At 44.6% G+C, this 21,985-nt stretch overlaps 1 protein-coding gene across 1 annotated transcript; it reads right to left on the reverse strand.

Annotated features, from left to right (window-relative positions):
* Positions 1-1,891: 1,891 nt before the first annotated feature.
* LOC131087631 (guanylate cyclase soluble subunit beta-2-like) lies at positions 1,892-19,308 on the reverse strand. The gene is given in 18 exon segments (XM_058031416.1): positions 1,892-2,163; positions 2,875-2,997; positions 3,086-3,300; positions 5,091-5,245; positions 5,529-5,675; positions 7,842-7,990; positions 8,685-9,092; positions 10,626-10,842; positions 12,343-12,446; positions 14,103-14,208; positions 14,296-14,516; positions 15,636-15,735; positions 16,147-16,307; positions 16,501-16,595; positions 17,539-17,612; positions 18,980-19,081; positions 19,083-19,181; positions 19,183-19,308. Coding segments are annotated over 18 exon segments (2,754 nt in total). The 3' UTR covers positions 1,892-2,011.
* Between the last annotated feature and the right edge of the window lie 2,677 nt (positions 19,309-21,985).

A 21,985-nucleotide genomic window follows, 5' to 3' on the forward strand; every position in this document is an offset into this window, starting at 1 on the left:
TTTTGTAGGCCTAGAGGAAAAGGAGAATAGAAAAGGTGGAAGGGAAAAGAGGGACAGGAATCAAAGTAATCACTGACAAATGGTAGTTGGTATATTAATGAAAGGATTTATTTTTGAATTATGTTTTTGCAATCTTTAGAAGTGCCTACAGATTTAAGAACACATGATGATGCACAGGCACATTAATGTTTAGAAGCAGTTGTGCAGATTTGACCCAGCTCCAGGAGGACCAGATTGTAGCAGATGCCACAGAGAAACCACTGAGCACACCATTTTACCATGGGACAGCATGAAGTAACTTACCATGAGCACTTACTGGCAATTAAAGCATTCCAACATTAAACACCCATAGGTTGTTCAGAGCAAGAAGGGCAGGTTTGAGCAAAGCGAGTGTGCAATGGATCTCTTCTGGAGGAAGCAAAGCCAGAGCATGTGCTTGTGAGGTGCTCCAAAAGCCAACAGGTGCTCATTGCATGGGCCCACACCTGGCAAACCCCCGGAAAACCTCTTTAGTGGAGAACAGCACTAATGGTTTCACTCTGTGCATCCTCCTCTGCTGGAATAATTGCACTAATTGTTCCTGCAGACTGAGCTGCCCAGCTCCTGTCTCAGAGATTTGGAAAAAAAAACTCTAACCAGGTGAAATTTCATCTGGCTGTACTGTAAAGAGGAGGAGATGCCTTTCATCAGTCTTTGCTCTCTGCCTGGTGTTTAAAGAGCCTTGCTCCTGCTGCAGACACAGAGGTGGAAATGTGATGCTCCAGACTGTCAGGGAGAAGTAACTTTATCACCTTCTCCAGTGAGTTCCTGCCCAGAGTTCACATTGGTCTCATGCCTGCATCCTTAGTCGATGAATCCACAGCCAAAGGTAATAAATCAGTGTGCAGGGCACATCTTCTGTCAAAGTCACCCACCTAGTCTAAGCTCCATTTATAGGAGTGAGAGCACAATTTATGATGCATCAAATTGTCTACAACCTTTATATCCATTGTATTTTTGCTCCTCTCTCTAATCCCTGACAAATGAGCTTCAATTTTTCTCTCCCATTTCTGATCAGGCCTAATCTAAGAATATATCAGCATGGAAGTATTTCAGGTGAGCGGTCTCTGATACCAGGTAATGCTGATCTCTTATGCTGTTGTTTTCAATGATGCTAGCAACATTAATTCCAGCATTGACAGACTCCTTCTGCAGTCCTGATTGTTTTGGGATTTGCTATTTTTGTCTGGCTGGGGTGAAAAATTGAGAAATAAACTTGAAACTCATTTGAAGGTCTCATATAGGTTGTAGGCCTTGAACAGTCCTTCAGTGTTGTGACAAATCTGATGCTTTGTAACTCCACCATTTCCATGTCCTTCTATGCACAGTGTGTATGGCTGGTTCAGAGATCACAGGTGCTCTTTTCTACTGTTGGCTGCTATCAAGTACATGTTATTCTCTCTTCAGGATGCAAAAATACAGGTTGTTTTAGATCTATTCTGCACTTCTACTTCATAATGCCTTGACCCAACCAAAGATTAGTCAAGAAATTAAGCTGTTATTGCAGTTAAAACATAGGAGGGATGCTGCTAACCTTACATGGGGAAGTTGTTGGCTGTGCTGGAGTCAAGACAGATGGTCACTTCAGGGAATGTTTCTTTTATGGCAAGTGCTCATTTGAGTAGGAATATTTCTAGCTGGATGAGTCACCTCTTTCTCGGTTGCTGCATCAGATACCAACACATGATTTTTACACAAGGATATTCAAAGATGTGACACAGGCTGAAAATGCATCTTCAAAGCATCCTGCAAGGGTTTCTTTCTTGACTGGGAATATTATATGGCCCATGTAGGTGGATTTAAAAAATTTCCTCCACTGTTTTATTTTTACTGAAAACTGTGATGAAATGTCTTTTTACTTTTTTTGTTTTTTTACAAAATCCTGTCGTACTCATATACAAAATCAGTCCCATAACAGTAAAATGCACAAAATCATAATAAAATTTCTCTGTTTAATGTAAAAGTAAGAAACTTAGAGTAAAGTGCAAAAATTGGAGCGAACATTTCTATTCTGTGGCTCTTCAGCAGCAGGTCTGACTCTTCCCTGGTTTGGAGGACGAGGACCATCATCTGCATGCTGGTTGCCATGGAGACTCCCATCACTTTTGGAATCACAAGTTTTGCCTGAAAGGAAACACTCCTGCACTGTGAGTTTTTAAGGACCAGAGAGGTTTCTGTTTGTCAGCACACCACATACCAGATTAACCACCACATCTAAGCAGGTGGGAGGGAAGGCAGTAAAATATTTTCTAGTAATTAGGGACAACATATTTAGTCTGTTTAAAATCCACAAAGCACATAAATAGAACTACAAGACTTGCTGCCTTAGATTAGGTTGTTATGGCATCAAATCTGTTATCTCAGTATCAGCTACTTCAAAGGAGAATGAACTTTGGTCACAGAACATGAGCATGCCAATAAATCCTTCTGACTCCTGCAGCAGGCAGGACTGAGGTCTCTCTTGAGCTGGCAAGGCTCCCCCAAACTACATCTTTCCTAGGAAAAGCTGTGTACATGGACAGTCCATGGGTCTGTCCCTGTGAAGAGCTGTCTAATGTTTATCCATTCTATTTGCACTCCCAGAAGGGCTCTGGGGTTTTGGCAGCTCTGTCAGCTTCTCTCTCACCAGTGCAAACCAACACCTGGGATTGCTCCAAAGGTGGAACTTGTCTGGCCCTAAAGATTGTGCAGAAGGGTAATGTGTGTATGTTAGCATGAATTTCTGGCTTGACAAAACTATTGTTATTTAGAAGATGAATATGAAGAACTTGAAAGATTAAGCCTCAGTTATTTCCTAGTTCTGTGGTCTTTGTGAGATGGTAACTAAATAACTACCTGTTAAATCTCCAGCTTTCATCTGATTCCTTCTCTTGAGGCTGTTCTGTGCATCTGTGGGGCCATCAACATACTTCATTGCAATAGCTGGGGTCTGGTCCTTCTTTTGCTGAGCCTGAGTAGCTGAAAGAATAATACAAAAGGACATTTAATTGGATTGTATTTTTATTCATTTGTTAAAGGAGGAAAATATGCGTTGAGTTGACTCTACCTGGCTGATGAGAACTTGGTATAGTTTCAATCTTGCCTTCTGGAATGGACTGAACAGATTCATGGCCAGAATCTAAATCTTTCATTGGCCTTCCCATAATCTCATTCTCAGTTGCAGATTTATTTCTAATGAGGAAGTATGTGTGCATTTTCCCTTTGCCTTTTACTTCTATTTCTCCTCTTTCAGTAATCTCAAAATTCTTGTATTTTAGGCACCTAAAGTATCAGAAGCAAAATGACACATGAAAATTCAAGACAAGTAAAAATGACACTGATGTTTTCAAAGAGCTGAGTGATCAAATCACAACAGTCTGGGGGAAAGAGTCTCAATTTGTGAACAACTGAGAATTTGTTTCAACTGTTTATTCAAGCCTGCTGTGCTTTCATAGCATTACACATACAGCCTGATCAAAAGCTAATGGATTTACATAGTCAAATACTTCAGTAGGCTGGAGGGTTCTTATTTACCAGTGAATAGCAATGAAGAACTGAGGCAGCCAATATCAGCTAGACAGAATTATCCCCAGTCATTCCATCAGAGAAGGCAATCAGGTCTGTCAAGCATGATTGACTCATTTATTTTACATCCAGACTTGTTATTCCCAATTGCCTTTTTCATGTATCCAGAAATGGCCATTTGATTTTCTCTGGGACTGACATGAGGCTGATCAGCCTGCAGTTTCACCATGTCCCCCTTGCCATTTTCCCTACAGCTGCAGCTTTCCTCAGCTGCTCCCGTGCTGACAGTCAAGGCCTGCCGGAGCTGACAGCCAGCAGTGCCACCACCCAGCTGCCATTACCTCAGATCCCTTCTGCTCCTCTGCACTTCTGTAGCTTGAGATCTCTCAAAAGATCCCTGCTCTGATCCTGTTCCAGTACTCACAGTTCACCTGCTCCTTGAACCCTCACTCTTGGTGCAGGGACATCCAAGATCTTGTCAGTGAAGGCCAAAGCAAGAGAGGCCTTGAGTAACTCAGCCTTTCTTCAGGGCACTGTCACTAAATCACCTGCCACAGCAGGTCCATGTTTCTATTTATATTCTAACATTGCAGAGCTCCTCTGACTGCCTTTGAACTTTGTTTCCCATTTCAATGCCAGCTGAGTTCTCATTTTCCCAACATCATTCCTGTGTGCCCAGGCAATGTTGTTGTATTCCTTCCTTTGTAGTTTGTCTTTGCTTCCACTCTTGCATATAGATTTTATGCATACATAAAGTTCTTGGAAATGTAGTATTAATTTTTTACAAACATGAGTTTCTGGAAAGTAAATCACAGCATGAAGAGGACAGCTGTTTATGCAGTTAATCCTTAGTAAGTGTAAATGAAACTGTTTCACTACAAATTGTGGTGCTCAATCAGAGAGATTTTAAACCTTTTGTTATTAAATGTTCTAGATTTTCTGACTGTCTTTCTAGCACCTACATTAATTTTTCAGTATTTCCAAATAAGTTATCTGTAGGGGGATACAGTATGGGTAAATGAAGGTGGTGTAGAATGCAATCTTATCCCTCAACGAGTTGCAGCTGGACCAATTACTAAAGATTAGGAGCAGGCCTGATCTTAACAGGCCACACCTGTAGCCAATAAGAACAAGTGGTATAAAAGAGTGGATTGGTGGGATCTAGAGTCAGATGACTACTGTAAGGACCAAGAAGAGTCAGTGCTTAGAGGAACTGCTTACAGAAAACATTGAGGAGGCACAAAACTCTGGTGGTATGGAATCCTTGCAATATAATGATAATTGAACTCTTGCGATATGTAAGACAACAGTTTGGATTTTTTTTTAATATTTTGCTGTCTAGCATGGAGACTCTCAAACCTCTGCTCCTATATGTAAGTACATTTAGAATAATTAGGAAAATAATAAGCTTCTTTACAAGCAGTGACTTCCCTTTACAACCTGCTCAAATGAGTGACCAGGCACCATCTCCACTGAAAGGGGCAGTGCCAAGGCAGTGGATTTGAGCCTGGCTTTGAGCAGGTGAGGTTTCCCTCAGGGTCACTCACTGGTAGGCACTGGAGCTCAGGTGGATCTTGCTGGGCACGCCGTGGCTCTCCATGCGGGAGGCGATGTTCACCGTGTCTCCAAACAGGCAGTAACGAGGCATCTTTTCTCCAACCACCCCCGCCAGGACAGGACCTGTATGGATCCCAACTCGAATCTTTACAAAGATAAAACACCCCCCAAAAAGTCACTTGTTATTTAACATCTTTGTTAATGCTATGCAGCCACCGAAAAGTTCATCTCAACACGACACTGGACGCCAGTATGATATCAAACATCCACAGGGAGAGGCTCCTCATGGAAATGTGCCCCCATGGGCCTTGCCCCAAGCCAAAGAGGAGTCAGAAGCAGCTCTCTGAGCTGCTGCTGCAGTACATTAACCAGAAGCTCGGCACAAGAAGCAGACAGACAGACACACGTGCACCTTTGTGTTGACTTACTTGGATAGGATTTCCAGAAACTGGGTTCTGCACTCCTTTGGCTGCCATTATCATGCCCAAGGCAAAATTAGCAACTCTCTCTGCGTGCGTGGGCACAGGCACAGGGACTCCCCCCACCACCATGTAGGCATCTCCAATCGTCTCCACCTTTAATTGAGAGGGACAAGCACATGAGCATGCCAGGTGCATCTCACTCAGGTTAGTGTTCTGCTCTTCAGGGCTCTTCTCATCTGCACCAACTCCTCCTTTCTCTTAAAAGATGCTTCCAGTCACTGAAAAGCTTTAGCACACGTGAGTTTCCTTGAGATGGAGATCCTTTCCTTCACTCCACACTAAAAATTCCATGGCATTCTGTCCCTGCTCACTTGCCCCACTTTGGGTATCAGTGTGAGAGAGCCTAAGGAGAAAGGGCTGCTGTGCAAGTGCCAGGCTGTTTGCCTTCCTCCTACCCTGGGTATATGCAAAGGGCTGGCCTGAGGCACAGCATCCTGAGCCAGAGGTTACCTGATAGATGAGGGCTGTTAATTAGCTCTGATTCACAACTGGCGCTAAAAGCGTATTTCTTGTTTGAGAGAGATTTATTTTTAAAAAGTCACAATACAGTAAGGGAGCCCATTCATTGTTGATTATGATTAAGGGGTTCACACAAAATTAAGGAACCTCCAGTCTCAAGGATATCACAGAACAGAGTGTGAACTAAACAATTTGGGAGCATCCTTCCCTACAACCAGCTGTTTTTCCATAACAGCTGCAGCCTCAGAGACAAATGCTGAAGGGTTTGTCCTCCTTCAGGCACCCAGTCTCCTTGAAATTAATGCTAAAGTACCTGAGAAATACTTTGGATTTTGTTCCTGTGACAGAAATTTTGCTAGGACCTGTTTGAAAAAGAGAATTCTTAAATGTTCCACTGTAAAAGCCTGTTACATGGTAATGACATTTTTTAAACTGCTCTTATGAGGTTTCACTGGCCCATTTATCATCAGTAAAAAAGAAATCTTTTAGATTAGACTAATTGGCTTTCTTAAAAATTAACACCAATGGGAGAGTGGAAACATAATTTAATATTTGGGTTTGTTCATTAACACAATGACTTAAAACAGTCCCACATTTCAATCCCAAAGCATGTGTTCCTGTCTATGCCTTCTATCAGCCAGCCAAACCCACAGTGATGCCAGTAATTTTCTGTAACAAATTAAAAACAACTGTAAAAAGCTACTAATGCAAATAGACACCCTAATTATTTTTCAGCCATAGTAGAAGATTTAATTTAACAAGACTTATTCATAACTTCAGATGTTTATAAGCTTGGGCCAAGTTTGTTTGATCAATGTCACTATTTCATTGCTCTCCCAATTCCCTGCAATAATCTCATCCTTGCTCTCTCTGTACCCCAGTAACTTCCTTCAGTATTAATAGGAGTTATATACAGGCTTCAAAAGGAGATTATTATAGTGACAGATCATTTACTTATGATGGATGATTTAGATAGAATGTGATGCTAATTCATCCTGAAATCTGTGGGCCATGTCCTGGATTCTTCAATTATTGAATACAGATTCCTTGCCAAGGAAGAAATGCTTCTGATTTCCCAGTACAATTTATTGTGGGATGAACTGCAAGCCTTGCCTGAGCAAAGAATAAATGAGATTTGGATTTCACCCTTTACTATTTCTGCCTTCCTAAATATTTAATGAGCTGAGGACAGACAGAAACTCAGGAACTGTTCTTCAGCACATCAAATCTGGTACCTCTGGAAGTATTGATAACACCATTATTGCAGGCCAGCCAGGGCTCTGATCTTTCCAGCACAGTTTGGAGACCACGTGTACCCTCTAGGTCCAATTGATGCTCTGTGGGGTTAGCAGGAGAGGATACCATTGCTGAAGATCTCCATGAAGCAGAAGTCTACCCATTGTCTGGGTATTGTCCATAATGCTATTTCCCACCAAAAGGGACAATGACAAAGTGACTTATTTAGAAGAGGTACAAATGAAAGAACTAGGCAAATTATTCATCTTGGATAGGCATTTGAGAAAGGAGGGAGAGAGATAGATATAAAAGAAGAGTCATTCTGGTATTGGGATTGTAGAAAGAGACCTTAGCCTATGATAGAAGTTGAGTTCCTGTCCAATAATGTTCACTTCTCCCTCTTTTTCAGTTTGTGTGGCCACTACAATAAGGTAATATTTTATAGTTTAACCAACAATCATGCTGTGGTGAAGAGGATTTAAGTACATTCAAAACCAAAACAAACAAACAACAGAAAAAAAAAAACAGCAAAACTTTCTGCAGCTTTTTTTGATCAGTACCTACCTTGTACACATCATGCACTGTGGTGAGTCTGTCAAACCTCAGGTACATTGAATTTAACATGAGAACTATCTGAATAGGCTCACACTGGGCACAGATGTTGGTGAAGGTCACCACATCACTGAACAATATCGTGCACTCCTTGAACTCTCCTGTGGGCACAAAGAGCAGTGGTGTTTGTAATGGCTGCACAATCACAGGATCTGTTTGAGGCTTGCTTGAAAAGATCATTCTATGGCCTCTCAGTTGTAACAACCACACCCAGGTGCTGAGATGGAGAGGTGTAAGAGTGTATAAATATAGGGATAATTGCACATCTCAACCCAAACATGTGAATACACCATATACAGGAAACACTTAACTCTTTATCCCTGATTTCATTTATGTGCTTACTAAAGGGAATTTAAGCATATTATTGCTACCTTTAATAACAATGGGAATCATCATGATTCTACATTTATAAATAGCATAAAGGTACTAAGAGAATTTTCTAGCAAAGACCTCCTTCTTTACTCCCTTCACTTCTGAGTCCTCGTTTTCCTGTATACCCATGTTAAAACCAAAATCTCAGATTACTGAATTTTGTTCACTGAATGGGCAGCACTGCCACCTTTCACCACCTAAGGAACAATTTTGGCAAAGAGCTTCCAAAGCTTTCTTTGAAAGAACAGCCTAATTTTTATTAGCAGTGAAATTAAGCGTCTGTGACCATCTCCCTACCCATGGATGTCACCAAGCAGAAATGGACTCCAGGGCAGTGGCAAAGGGGCTGTGCCAGCACCCCAGTGTCTCTATCCCCATCCCCATGCACAAATCTCACATCCCAAATGCACCCTGTTCATTCACCTGCCTCAACCCTCTTGCCCTCTTTCAGCTGGTTGGCCACGTGCTGGGGCAGCATGGCGTAGAGCAGCGCTTCAGTCTTCTTCTTCTCCTCCTCCAGGTGCTTCGAGAGGATCCTCAGCTCCTCCTTCTTCCTCTCCAGCTGGCTGGAGAGCTCCATCTCCGCCAGCCGCTGCTGGTTGAGGAGGATCAGGTCCCTGGTGACGTCGTGGGGCGCGATGTCGGCGATGTGCATCTGCCGCTCCTCCAGCTCGTGCAGGGAGCGCAGCAGGGGCGAGCACAGGTACAGCATGCACTGCAGGGGCTCCATCCACATCATCTGCCCTGGGGACACAGCATGGGCAAGGCTTTGCAGCAGGGGCGAGCACAGGTACAGCATGCACTGCAGGGGCTCCATCCACATCATCTGCCCTGGGGACACAGCATGGGCAAGGCTTTGCTGCAGGGGGGCCTCTCACAGGGGGCTCTGCATTACTGGTGTCAGTGCTAGGGATGAGTTCTAAGGTCAGGGGGTTTCTGTAGCATCTGGGTGATCACAGGAATTTATTTCCTAGGAATTCGAGGTGAACTTGTTCAGAGGAGTCAAGAACAAGGTTTCGGAACCCAGAAAGCAGCCATTCCCTCAGCTGTTGCAGGCAGAGCCCAGCTAGGATTCAAGTCCCTCCTCCTCATGAGGAACCCCAGTGCTCACAACATCTCCCCTCTCTTTTCTGCTCCTCTCCGTATTTTCCCTTCCCCTCCTCCTATTCTCAGGCTGTTCCCAAAGCCAGTCTGTCAGAATCAGGCACAGGGGAACTGAGACTCACAGTGATTAAGCAAAACATTTGAAGTTTAATTTCCCAGTGCATAGTTTGTGTCCCAGTAAAGTCAATGGCACTTTCCGCTCAGGAAATTGGAGCTTTCAGTTACTATCATAATCTAAATAAGCAGTAACAAAAAGGCCTGAAAGGTAAAAGGGATTTTTGTTTTTGGTGGGGAATCTGGATTTTTTTGGGTTTTGGTTGGGATTTGATTCTGATTCTGACTATTATTATTATTATTATCATCTTACTTCATAAGCATCATTGTTTTCTAAACAGCAGTGTAGGAATTCCTATTTCTTTCTTTCTCCTTCACCTCATCCCCAGGGCTATTGGATGAACAGCTTTAAAACTAAGAGGACTGAAACATCAGAAGTATGTGTGAATTAACCCCTAGAGCATAAGAGAAAGTACAATTGTACAATTAAAATTTTGGTAGCATTACTTTTTTCAAGGTTGTCCCTAAACCCTTAATCTTTTTCTGAATCCCAGGAAAACAAGATTTGACACTCATTACATAAAGGTGAGAGGAGACAAGAGAAAATTACGTCATATTACATAGTTCAGAAAAGAAAAACTGAAGTCATAGAACAATTAAACCAAATGCCATTATAGTTAATTACACCAAGCAGAGGATCATCCCATATTCAGTCCTCTCAGTAAAAATAAAGCAAATACAATAATTTTTTTGCTGAGGTAATTTTAACTGGTAAACTCTCTGACGTGGCTTTGGGGGGGTGTGTGAAGAGAGAGCCTGAAAATGTGCTACAAAAAATAAAAGCACAGAGAACTAATCTATTTTTAATCACATTGGAAACCCAGCCAGTAGCAAATAACTCCCCTCAAAGGCATAAATTAAGAACAAGCCAAGTATCCACATGTGGGTTTTGCAGCATCAGAAAATCACCATATTTCTAAGCCTTTCAAATAGGAGCAGAGTAGTTGCTTCTGAGTGAAAGCCTTCAAAATCTGGTGAGGTGATAGCAGAATTTGTGCACAAGCATCTACTGCTCCTCTAAACAGAACCATCTAATCTCCTCACTGGCCAAAGGCTATTTATAGGAGTGGAGAGGGGTCAGGAGTGCACCTCAGCCTGACTCCTGATTCGATAGCAGCACTTGGGCCATTGCAAACACTGAAGTACCTCTCAGCTCCAGCATTGGCCGCTCTCTCCATGACTCAGGCATCATCTCTCTTCTAGTCTGGAACACAAATTGGCTGTTGATGAATTTCTGAATGCTGGAGATGGTGAAGGGCACTTCTGGGTGAACGATCCTGAAATACTGATCCAAGGAGATGCCCATGGTCTGAAGGCCAGGTACAATCTTTTGAATGCTCACCCCAGCTTGCTTCACTTTGAGCTTAAAAAGAAAACATGGACCAATGTTAAAATTCCTGTCCCTTTGGGTTCAGACCAAGCAATTGTTCATACATTTCCACACACTTAGCCTTCCTGGAGCACATGGCTTATTTCTGAGCAAAGTTCCTACCTTGTCAGTGTAGTGCTACCCAGCCCTGAATGCATGCCCTTCATAGCAAGGCAAAGCCCCAAGAAAGGAATGCTGATATTAAAATTCTCCTTCCTGTCAATTGTGAAAAAAAACCCCAAAACTAGCTTTTAACTTGCTATTATCCCTGCTTGCATTTATGCAGGCCTCACAAACAGCCTTACAGGACAAAATTTGAGAATTTGCAGGAGAAAGTTTGAGATACTGGAGTGTCTTGTATTCCAAAATGAAAATAACTGTGGCATATAATGCCTTGGCAAATATTAATTTTCTAATAGACGCCATGGGTTACTTTCTCTTCATGAAGTATAAAGGTTTAGTAATTTTCCTTTATTTGCTGACCATACATGAGCTCTTAAATTCTGCAGAAACGTTCTTCTCTGCTTGTCATTGGTTATTGAAGCTCTGACCTGGCTACCATTAATGGATGTATGACTTTTATTCTTTGCACACTAGTATATTAAATTATGTATACTGGTCTTCTTTTTAGGCCAATAAAAGAAAGGTTTAGGCTTAAGGTTTTAGGTTTAAGGTTAAAGGTTTAAGACTCTGTATTTTGGCTGATGTGGGCAGTGGCATGAAGCAGATTATACGTTCTGGTATCTCAATCAGCACAATGCCAAAACATGTTCCTTGAGGGCGATGCATTCAGTGTTCTTCTGCTGTCCCACCCTCAGCTTCTCCTTTCTTTGCTCCTGTCCAAGCCAATGTTCTCCCCACCGGTTCAGAGCAGGAGTACCTGTGCCTTGGTGGGAGCCCAGGGGAGCAGCCAGGGACAGCCCTGCCAGGGGGCTGCAGAGGGTGTGTGCCCAGCAGAGGAGACTGAACGCTGCCCCAGAAGGGACAGAGAATCTGGGGTCCCTGAGGGGCTGCCTGGTGCAGCAGGTGGCTGGGCTTTCCCAGAAGCAGGTAGGGGCAGGCTCAGGCAGCACATGGAGCTGCCAGCAAAGCTCTCCAGCCTTGGGATAGATCAGTAACTAGGAGGAGAGAGGGAAACTGTAAATGTAAATCCAGTTTAAAGGATGGGACAAGGCTCTGGTATGTGCAAAGACAGGAAGGTGACCAGAAACCCCAAAAAATTCTGCTCACTGTTTGGTAACAGAGACTGCTGCAATATACCTTGCCGGCATATCTGCAGGTGTTTCAGTTATGGAAACTCAATGAATTCAAAGGAGATTCCTATCTGCACTGATAGAGAGCATGTCTCTGTACAGAGTATTTCTGCAAATCCTGCAAGTGAGTGTGCGCTGCACACAGAGCACATGCAGCAGGGAACTGTAGCACAGCCAAAACAAAGGGAAATTACTCTGAGGTTTATGCAAACCAAGGGCCCTGCCCACATGCTTGTCCTACCTCTTTGTCAAAAACCATATGAAAAGGAAGTCCATTGCAAAATGTTTTTGTGTCAATCCAGAGGCTCTTGGGATAAACAGGATCAAATCCTCTCAGGAGCTTACCTGTGGTGAGATAAATGTGTCATTTTTAAATCAGGCTGCACTTCATAAAACCAATCAGCATGACTTTATCACTCAGTGAGACAGGTCCCTATATCATAGTGAGGGAAGACAAAGCAAACAGTGTGTGGGCCCAGAAATGTGCCCCCATCTGTGCTAAATGCTCTGCAGTGCAATCCACAGCTGATCTGAGTTGGCTGAGTGTTTAAAACTTAAGCACACAAACACCAAAGAGCACTAGATGCATGAAATTATGTTGAAAAAAATAAGAATAATGAACAACTGTAGATGTTACTTCTCTATGAATCTGCAGGTGCCATAGCAATATAACACATGCCAATCCCACAAAAACGTGCACAGGAGTGGATTTAATACACTTTGCCAGCTACTAAGGAGCACTAAGAGAAAAAAAAAAAAACAGTGTGACATGAGTTTTAGTCTCCTGTACAATAAACCATATGTACAATGTCCATAGCACAGAGGCAGAATTACTGTTGGATTTCTATTTTACTTACCCTGAGATTTTTTACAAAATGGTCACAAATCTACAGAACAGTTTGTGCTTACTAGCAGATACTTTTGTAAAAGGAATACAATGGGTAAAATATCAAAACAGCTCATCTTTTGAGTGAAGCACCCAAAACCATTGATCTTCATGGTGTAAACTTGGATTCCCAGTAACCCACCAGAATCAAAATGATGATTACTTCCAGTGATCTCTTTCCCCCTGAAGGTGGCTATGATAGATACTCCAGTAAGTTCTGCTGAGAACAAATGTTCAAGTCACTCAGGAGATTGGTGCAAAATATTGCACACTTAGAACCTAGCTTTTAGACCTCTTACTGCTTCAGGGGAAGTCAGTGTGGATGTTTAATTTTATCACAGTCTGGCTCTTGATAACTCACACTTATAGCTAAAGAATTATATATATTTATTAACAATAATGCTAGTCTAAAATTTTATTTTGAATATATATTAATGTCTTACTTAGTATATCTGCCCTTGTAATGCATGTGACACTGCACCAAGTGATATCAGGTTCAATTTTTCACTCATCCCAGAATGAGGACATCTTGGCAATGCTGAGCTAGATTCTCATTCCTTTTGGGGAATCAAAAGATCCTAACTGGAAAATTCCTTCCATTTTATAAACAGATAAAAACATCTAATACATAGAGGCAAGAACAGAGATTTAGAGATTAGCAGTAGACTGTTGGTAGTGGAGAATGTAATTTGGCTTTCAAAATTTACTACAGTTGACAATTTTGGAAAGGAGTAGTATCTACCAAGTTAAAAAACACACTTTTAAATTCAGCATCTTAAACCAAGTGACAAGAGAATGAAGAATCAAATTCACCACACAATGGCATTTTACAGGAGAACACTTTTCAGATGAAAGCCCTGTTTAAGAGACAAAAGTGACAGGTCATATCCCACTTAAGTATCTGTCATTACTAAGCATGCTTATTATCTGCAATTTTTCTTTGAGCATCAATGTCAAACTGAAAGAAACTTAACCAGAAACATTTTGAAAAGTTGCAGAGGAAATATAAATGGTAACTTCAAAATGGACGGGTGGGTGGGGATAGGGAGGCTTACTGACTTTCTAGCTGAAGAGACTCAGAAATGATGATGAGCTCCCTCTGAATGATCTCTCACCTTTTCCTAATGTGATTATTCCTCTCAATGTTTTCCAGTGACTTTTCTTAACAGGACAAACAGAGTTTCCTCTGTCTCCATTCGCATTCTTGGCTTTTTCAAGGCCCTGTTGAAATAAATCCAAAGGGAAATTCAAGGGTGTTTTTATTTTAAATATATTTTAGCAACATGGTGATAATGAATATTAAAATACCTCTTTTTTCAGTTGGTTCTCAATTTGCTTTTCAGAGTCAACAAGACATTGAGATGAGGAAGAAAATTCATTTCTTTCCTTGCACGGAAATAGAGGGTTTTGAGTGACAAGAAAAACAATATGTTCCTTTTTCCCAGTTCTTTCTTCTTCTTCTGTTTGATTGACTATTTTCATTGAAATCTCAATGTTAAAAAAATCCAGGGCTGCTGCACCGATGATTCCTGAAGGGGAAACAAAAGACAAGGTATTGCCAAGAACAAAACCTTTTCAATTCCCCTTTTAGAGGGCCCCCAGTGGAATTTCACTGTTTCAGAAATCACTTTCCCAAAGAACTCAGGAAGAAGAAAGCAACGCGTGTCGTCCTTGCTGCAGCTGCCATGATGAGAATATGCTCACAGGAGGTCAGCTTCAAAGTTGCTGCTGCTTTTGCCTTGGCTGAGGACAAATGCTGGTTTTCACCAGGAGCAGCTCAGCAGGATAGCTCAAGAATGTGTTCAAGTAGCCATAGAGCAATAATATGAATTTCCATCAACCCAAAGAGTGCAGGGAGTCTAAAGAGATTCTGCTATACAAGCTATTTCAGTCATTGAAGAATACTGTATTTTGAAAGGAAGGAAATTTCTTTCATGCAGATGCACAATCAGTTCTCTCATTTCTGGTCAGGTATTAGGCAAAATACTGGACATCAAAATGACATCAAAAGCTCTGTCTGAAATTCCAAATACTTCTGTGCTTTCAATATCAAATAAGTTTTGACAAAGGGGGATGTTTTGAACTTCTAAATTCAGCATCATTTATGAAAGAAAGGAATATGGTCATCTCTTACAGACCTATAGCTCTCTAATGCTTGCACAAGCACAGCTCTGGAGATGCTGGTAAATGCTGGTAAAAGATTCCGTTTGGAGCAGGGTTCAGTAGGAGTTTCACAGATTGGATGTACTACAGGGTGGATGAATATCTTCAACTCAACTAGAATTTCTACTTCACGGGAATTTAAAAAGCACGAGTCACTGAGAATTAATGAACAGTTAGGCACAATACACACCACGAACTTGAATTCTTCTTCCAGGGAGGGAATTCTATAGCAAGAATGGACATTTATGGCCTGAGTTGTCATACCCAAAATTTCATCAAATTTTGATGAATTTATTGGGAGCTGGGAGGGATCAGGCAGTGGGGAAATAATGAGTTCAGAGTCTGGACACTGAACTCTACCAGGCTTCAACTCCATGGCCAGGCCTCATCTGAAAAAAGATACTGAACTCTGAGTGCAGCTGCAAATATATGATTACCCTGCATGTATATTGCACAGATCTGTACTCTGCATTAAGTCTCATTACCTGGCACAATATGGCACAGACCTCTTCTGTCTGAATAGTAATGTAAATGCATTGACCCATCTTCATTCTTTTCTACTCTAAAAGATGGTGCATTCATCTCCTGAGGAAAAAAACAAAACCAAAACCTCAATATCTTTTTTTCTGGAAAAGTCTACTTTTTCAGAAAGTAAACTGATGAATTCAACTTGTAAAAAAGCATCTCATGCCTTTATAATATAAACTGTAATATAAATAAGCTAAAACCCAGAAAATTAAATATTCTCACCTGTGAAGAAAAATCTGCTATGCATTAGAGCCAATGTAGTAAATAATACCTAATGTTGAGGACTAGTCAAACCCAATCATTTTTAGAAATTATCCTAACATTTGGAGTAATCTGTTTCAGAACATAGCAGAAGAGAACATGCTTTGGTGATTATTTAGTCACACCTATGAGATGCTGTTCCTTGTGTTAAGGATTCTGGCAGAGTCCATCCATCCATACCTGCTCAGCAGTTGCTATCAGACTTGCCTGGTAAGAAAGGGACAGGTAGCTGTGCAGTGCATCCAGGTTCTCTATGAACTCATAGAGATTTCCACCCAGGGTCCTCAGCATGTGGTCGTAGCCCGAGCGCTTGCAGAATTCAAAGAAATACTTTCCAAACTCCCTCAGAACAATGTCAGCAGGGACACCTGGCAAAATAAAGGTACCTTAAGGAATAAGAAAGGTTTGGAAGTTCTTGCAATGCTGTGAGGTGGATTAAGACTGAAGGCAGAAAATTTGCAACATAGGGAAGGCATTCCCAAGGGCACAGGAGACAAAAGCTGGGCTGCAGTCTCAGGGCTGACCCAGGCTGATCCATTTTTGAGGCATGCTAACACATACCTAATACTTTGCAGGCTTTGTCGACAAGCTGCATTGTGATCTCATCTTTGTAAACCTCAAAAGTCAAGAAAGAATCCTGGACTCCAGCCTGCAGCCTACAACAGAGAAGACAATATTCCTGTCTCAGCAGTGCTGTAAATACAATATGCTTGGGTGACCCAGCTGGCATTTCTCAAGGAGTGTTTGCTGTGAAGGCACTCCTCAACTCCCTCAAGCTTCACCTAATGATGTAAGTTTAATATTAAAGTGCTTTAAATTAATTAAAGTGCTTAAACATGGTTGAATGGTGGTGTCCACTTCACCATTTCTGCTATTTCACTTTATGGTATTACAGTAAACTCTTTCAAGGATTAGGATATCATACTGTGGGGTGCTAGAGAAAGTGGAGTCTTAGTCTGTCTGCTGGTTTGTTGTTCAATGTGGCCACAATATCAAGTCTTGGGGCTCCCCAAACCTGCTGATTTTTTTATATTGGCTTCAATGGATGATAATATATCATGGATGGATTATATGGCATCTAAGTATCATTTATGTATTTTGGAAGTACCATATAGCTCATAAAAACAAGAAAAAAACCAGAGATCATAACAAGGCCAGATTAAATGGGACTTTGAGCAATCTGGTCTAGTGGCAGGTTCCCTGCTCATGGCAGGGGGATTGGAACCAGACAATCTATGATTCTATGATTTAGCTGCTTTTCTGAGTACTGGAATTAAACTGACTTTATATTAAGGATGACATCTTTTCAGTGTAATTACTTCTCAATATTATCATGTGAGCCAGCAAGTCTATTGCAAAATTGTCTATAAGACTAAATGTCATCTTTAATTATCTGATATGACAAATTAATTGGGACAAATTAGTATCAGAGGATGAAGTGTTACAAGGCAAGAAACTCTTGCTTTTGCCCTTTTAGTTACTCCTAATTATTACTTGAGATACATATCAGCTACCATTTACCAATAAGAAATTACAACCCCTGCTGCTGAATTCCTGAGCACTTCTTTCAATGCACTACATTTATTGGGAACACATTACCTTAATTTTTCCCATGTTTCTTCTCCATACTTTTCAACCACCAAAGACTTCAGGCACGTGTTTATAAATCCATACTGCAAAAGCAAATATACGAACATGGAAAAGATGTACTGGTTTTTCAAACGCTGCCCCAACACACCATCTCTTTGTATTTCAGATTCGTCTGCTAATTTTATATTGCAAGAGAAGAAGTAATAATGCATGACGGCCTAAAGAGAAGGTAATAATGTTGGACAGCCATTATGTCTCTCAGTAAACAGCGCAGCGTTTCCCTCAGCGTTTCCCACAAGCATCCAGCCCGGGAGAGCAGCACTCAGCGGTGCTTTGCAGGGAAGGGCCGGGGCCGGGCCGGCCGGGGGTGCCCTGTGCGGCTGCGGCCGGAGCTGGGAGGGCGGCCCGGGCACAGCATCCCGGCACCGGCACAGCATCCTGCCCTGGGCACAGCATCCCGGCCCGGGCACAGCATCCCGGCACCGGCACAGCATCCTGCCCTGGGCACAGCATCCTGCCCTGGGCACAGCATCCCGGCCCGGGCACAGCATCCCGGCCCGGGCACAGCATCCTGCCCTGGGCACAGCATCCCGGCCCGGGCACAGCATCCTGCCCTGGGCACAGCATCCCGGCCCGGGCACAGCATCCCGGCCCGGGCACAGCATCCTGCCCTGGGCACAGCATCCCGGCCCGGGCACAGCATCCCGGCACCGGGCACAGCATCCTGCCCTGGGCACAGCATCCCGGCCCGGGCACAGCATCCCGGCACCGGCACAGCATCCCGGCCCGGGCACAGCATCCCGGCACCGGCACAGCATCCTGCCCTGGGCACAGCATCCCGGCCCGGGCACAGCATCCCGGCCCGGGCACAGCATCCTGCCCTGGGCACAGCATCCCGGCCCGGGCACAGCATCCCGGCACCGGCACAGCATCCCGGCCCGGGCACAGCATCCCGGCACGGCTGCGGCTGCCGCGTCCGCACCGCCAGCCCCGCTGGGACCGGGGCAGCGCCGGGAGCGCGGCCCGGGAAACAGAGAGCAACAGCCCCGCTCGGTGCGCCCGAGTGCCCCGCAGCCTGCCCGGCACGGCGCTCAGGCCCGGCTCCCGGGCTGGGGGCCAGCGGCAGGGGCTGCCCGTCTGTCTGTCCGTTCGTCCGTCCCCGGCAGGGGTTGCCCGTCTGTCTATCCGTCCCTGGCAGGGGCTGCCCGTCCGTCTGGCTGTCCGTCCGCGGCAGAGGCTGCCCGTCTGTCTGTCCGTCCGTCCCCAGCAGGGGCTGCCTGTCTGTCCCCAGCCGCAGCTGTTTGTGCACGACCGGAGCAACCTGTCTGCGTATCTGTCCCCAGCAGGAGCTACCTGTCTATCTGTCGGTCCCTGCCAGGATCTGTCTGTCTGTCTGTGTCTGTCTGTCCGTGTGTCTGTCCGTCCCGGCCCGCCCCGCCGCCCCGCTCACCATCCTGCCGCTGCCGCCGGTCCCGCCGCGCCGCCCGCTGCCGGCCCGGGGGGCGGCGGCCCGGCCAGGCCCGGCCCCGCTGCGCTCGCCCGCGGCGGTGACACCCGGTGACAGCCGGTGGCACTCGGTGGCACCCGGTGGCCGCAATCAGGGACGCGCCGGCCGCGCTCGGAGCGGCCCCGGGCGGTGTGGTGCCGGTGCCGGTGCCGGTGCCGGTGCCGGTTCCCCCGCGGGCCCGGCTGCTCTCCGCAGGAGCAGCGCGCTCCCCGCAGCTGCGGCTGTGCCGGGAATTCCGAGCGATGCCGAGGAGCATCCCGGGGCCGCGGCATCGCCCGCACGACGGCGGCTCACGGCAGGTCCCCGTCCCGCCTGCCGCTGCTGAGCCCGGCCGGACACTGCCCGGCACGGCCGGGATCAGCGGGTGCCGACCTCGGAGGGCAGGGAGCCGGGACAGCGACAAGAACGGAGCAGGTTCCTTGCCAAGGGGTTCTTAAACCTGCCCTTAGCGGAGCAGGAAGGGTGGAGTCGATAGCCACCCTCAGCCGGGGACAGGAGGTGTGTGGGGAGAAGCAGCACTTTCCATTCCACTGCCACCGAGCCGGGAGCTCCTGCCAGAGGCCTGACAAGAAGCAGGGGTGAAGCTCCCTGCATGTGGCTGCCATCATCCAGGCTGTGTCTGCAGCCACCCAGCCTGTCTGAGAGGGAAGGACAGCAGAGGGATGTTAACAGGAACACAGTGATTGGTGTTAGGTGCAATGAATTCATGGGGTTTGGTGCTTGGCTGAGTTATCATTTCCTAGGTTTATTTTTTTAATAATTATTTGTAGAGTGAGAGATTTGAGTGGTTTGAGAGTCCTGAGGGAACAGAATGAGGAACTGTTTGGGGAAAAGCCCTCTCCCCTTGATAAAGAGGAACTTCTGCCCTCCATCAGCCAAACTGGCAGGGGCAGTGGATGCTGAAGCCCTGTGCCACCACCTCATTGCTGCTGTCTGCTGCAGGGCGCTGTGCATTGAGCCAGGGCTCTGTGCCTGTCTGGCTGGGAGGGTTTTGCTCTTGGTGTGGTGGTTCTAAGGCACTGTCCTTGTGGCTCTGTCTCTGATCCTCAGCCCTCCACTGCTGAGTGTGTTCAGCAGGCACAGCAAAGTCTGGGCCAAAGCCCCACACCAGGCTACAGAACTGCTGCAATTTTGGCAATCACAGCCCTCCCACCAGCCCTGTGCTGTCTCTGCCCTCCCACAGCCTCTTCTAAACTACCCACAGCCTTTCTGTCCCACATCACCAGCGACCTCACGGATAATAAACCAGGTCTCTTCTCAAAAGCTGCCTCGTGAGCCAAAGCCTGGTCAGAGCCAGGCCCAGGGTAAGAGAACTGACAGAAGTCTGTGCCCTGCTGTATTCCCAGGGCTGTGTGCAGAGGACAAGCTTAGCACAGAAACATGTACACAAACCCCTGTGTATTTCCTGCACAATATCAAATATTTGTTCAAGCACGCACCTGTTGGCCAGCACAACAGATGGCCTATCTCCTGTTTTCTCTCCCTGCTGGGATTGCAAGGAGCACCCCTGCCTGCTGCAGGGCACGAGGTGGTCCTGGGCCCACAGATTTGCCCCACAGCTCAGCCAGGCAGCACTATCTGAGGGGAATTTACACCATGTCATCTAACAATTGTATAGGTATGCTGACTGCCTGCCGTGTGTAAATTAATTTATATTAAACAGAAATTAAACTCATTTTAAGGTTTATAAAACTTGAGTCACTGGTGGGATTTGCAATTACAGTAAGAACTTTAGTATCATCTCTTCTAGTGCTTTAGTATCTTTTCTTTTTCTCATTGTATGACACCTAAATAAGCAATACAGTGATTTTAGTAGCAAAGATTAGCAACTATCAAAAATATTTGGAGATGCAATTCAGGTAAGTTATCCAAAACTCACATTAGTACCTATATGTGGCATTCACATTCTCTGAAAAAATCCCTTTGCCCAGGATTTTTCCCCTGGGAAGCTGAGAAGCCTCAGAGGAAAAGGAAAAAATATATTATCTCATTTGCTTCTCCAGTGTTGTGCTCATGTGGAATGTGTTTGGAGATTGTTTACCCACAAGTGATTGTTTCATTGGATTCTGCTGTGACTTGTTTTCACTCTTTGGCCAATCAGTGCCAAGCTCAATGGAAAGAGTCACAAGTTTTCACTATTATCTTTTTAGCATTCTATAAGTATCCTTTCTGTATTTTTAGTATAGTATTCTTTAATATAATATAGTATCATAAAATAATAAATGAGCCTTCTGAGAACATGGAGTCAGATTCATCATTCCTCCCTGCCACGGGTATCCCTGCAAATACAACACCTATATACTACACCTATATTATACAAGGTAAGTCCTACTGTAACTGAATTTATTATTGTTTTAGCCCTTCTTTGGTTGGTAAATTGATTCTATTTGTCTTTTCTGGTCCATTTGTGATTATGAGAGAAATCTGGATAAAGAATATTCACGTCAGGATTGGTTTTTGTGGGTCATTAGGCTGCTCATCCTTCACATCCCCTGGCCCATAATGTGTCCTCGGTCATCTCAAGTGAGAGAACAGAAACCTTCCAAGTAAAAGAACAGAAATCAAGAGGTAAAAAAATTATAATACACTTCTGGTGTCACTAGGGATTCTTTATTCCTTTGGCACAATGTAATCAACACTTCCTAGAATTTTGAAATCAGCAGCTATTTCTGTGTATAACCCCCAGCCTGTAATCAAAGACAACATCCAACATGTTTCTGTATCTCAGCCCACTCTGTGTGAAATGAAGGAAACAATGCTCCCCTTTCCAATCAGTTGCTGTGCTCTGGGGATGGTGAGTCTGGTCTCTCTTGGCACAGCACAGTCAGGTCTCCCAGCCCATTCTGGCCCTCAGTGCAGAGCTCTGGCACTGGCCCCACCTGCCCCTGGCTGCAGCAGAGCAGGGGTGTCTGGGGTGCAGAGGGGAGGCTGGGGCAGGATGCCTTTGGT

Source organism: Melospiza georgiana, chromosome 10, assembly GCF_028018845.1.
Source record: "Melospiza georgiana isolate bMelGeo1 chromosome 10, bMelGeo1.pri, whole genome shotgun sequence".
In the NCBI taxonomy this organism is placed as follows: Eukaryota; Metazoa; Chordata; class Aves; order Passeriformes; family Passerellidae; genus Melospiza; species Melospiza georgiana.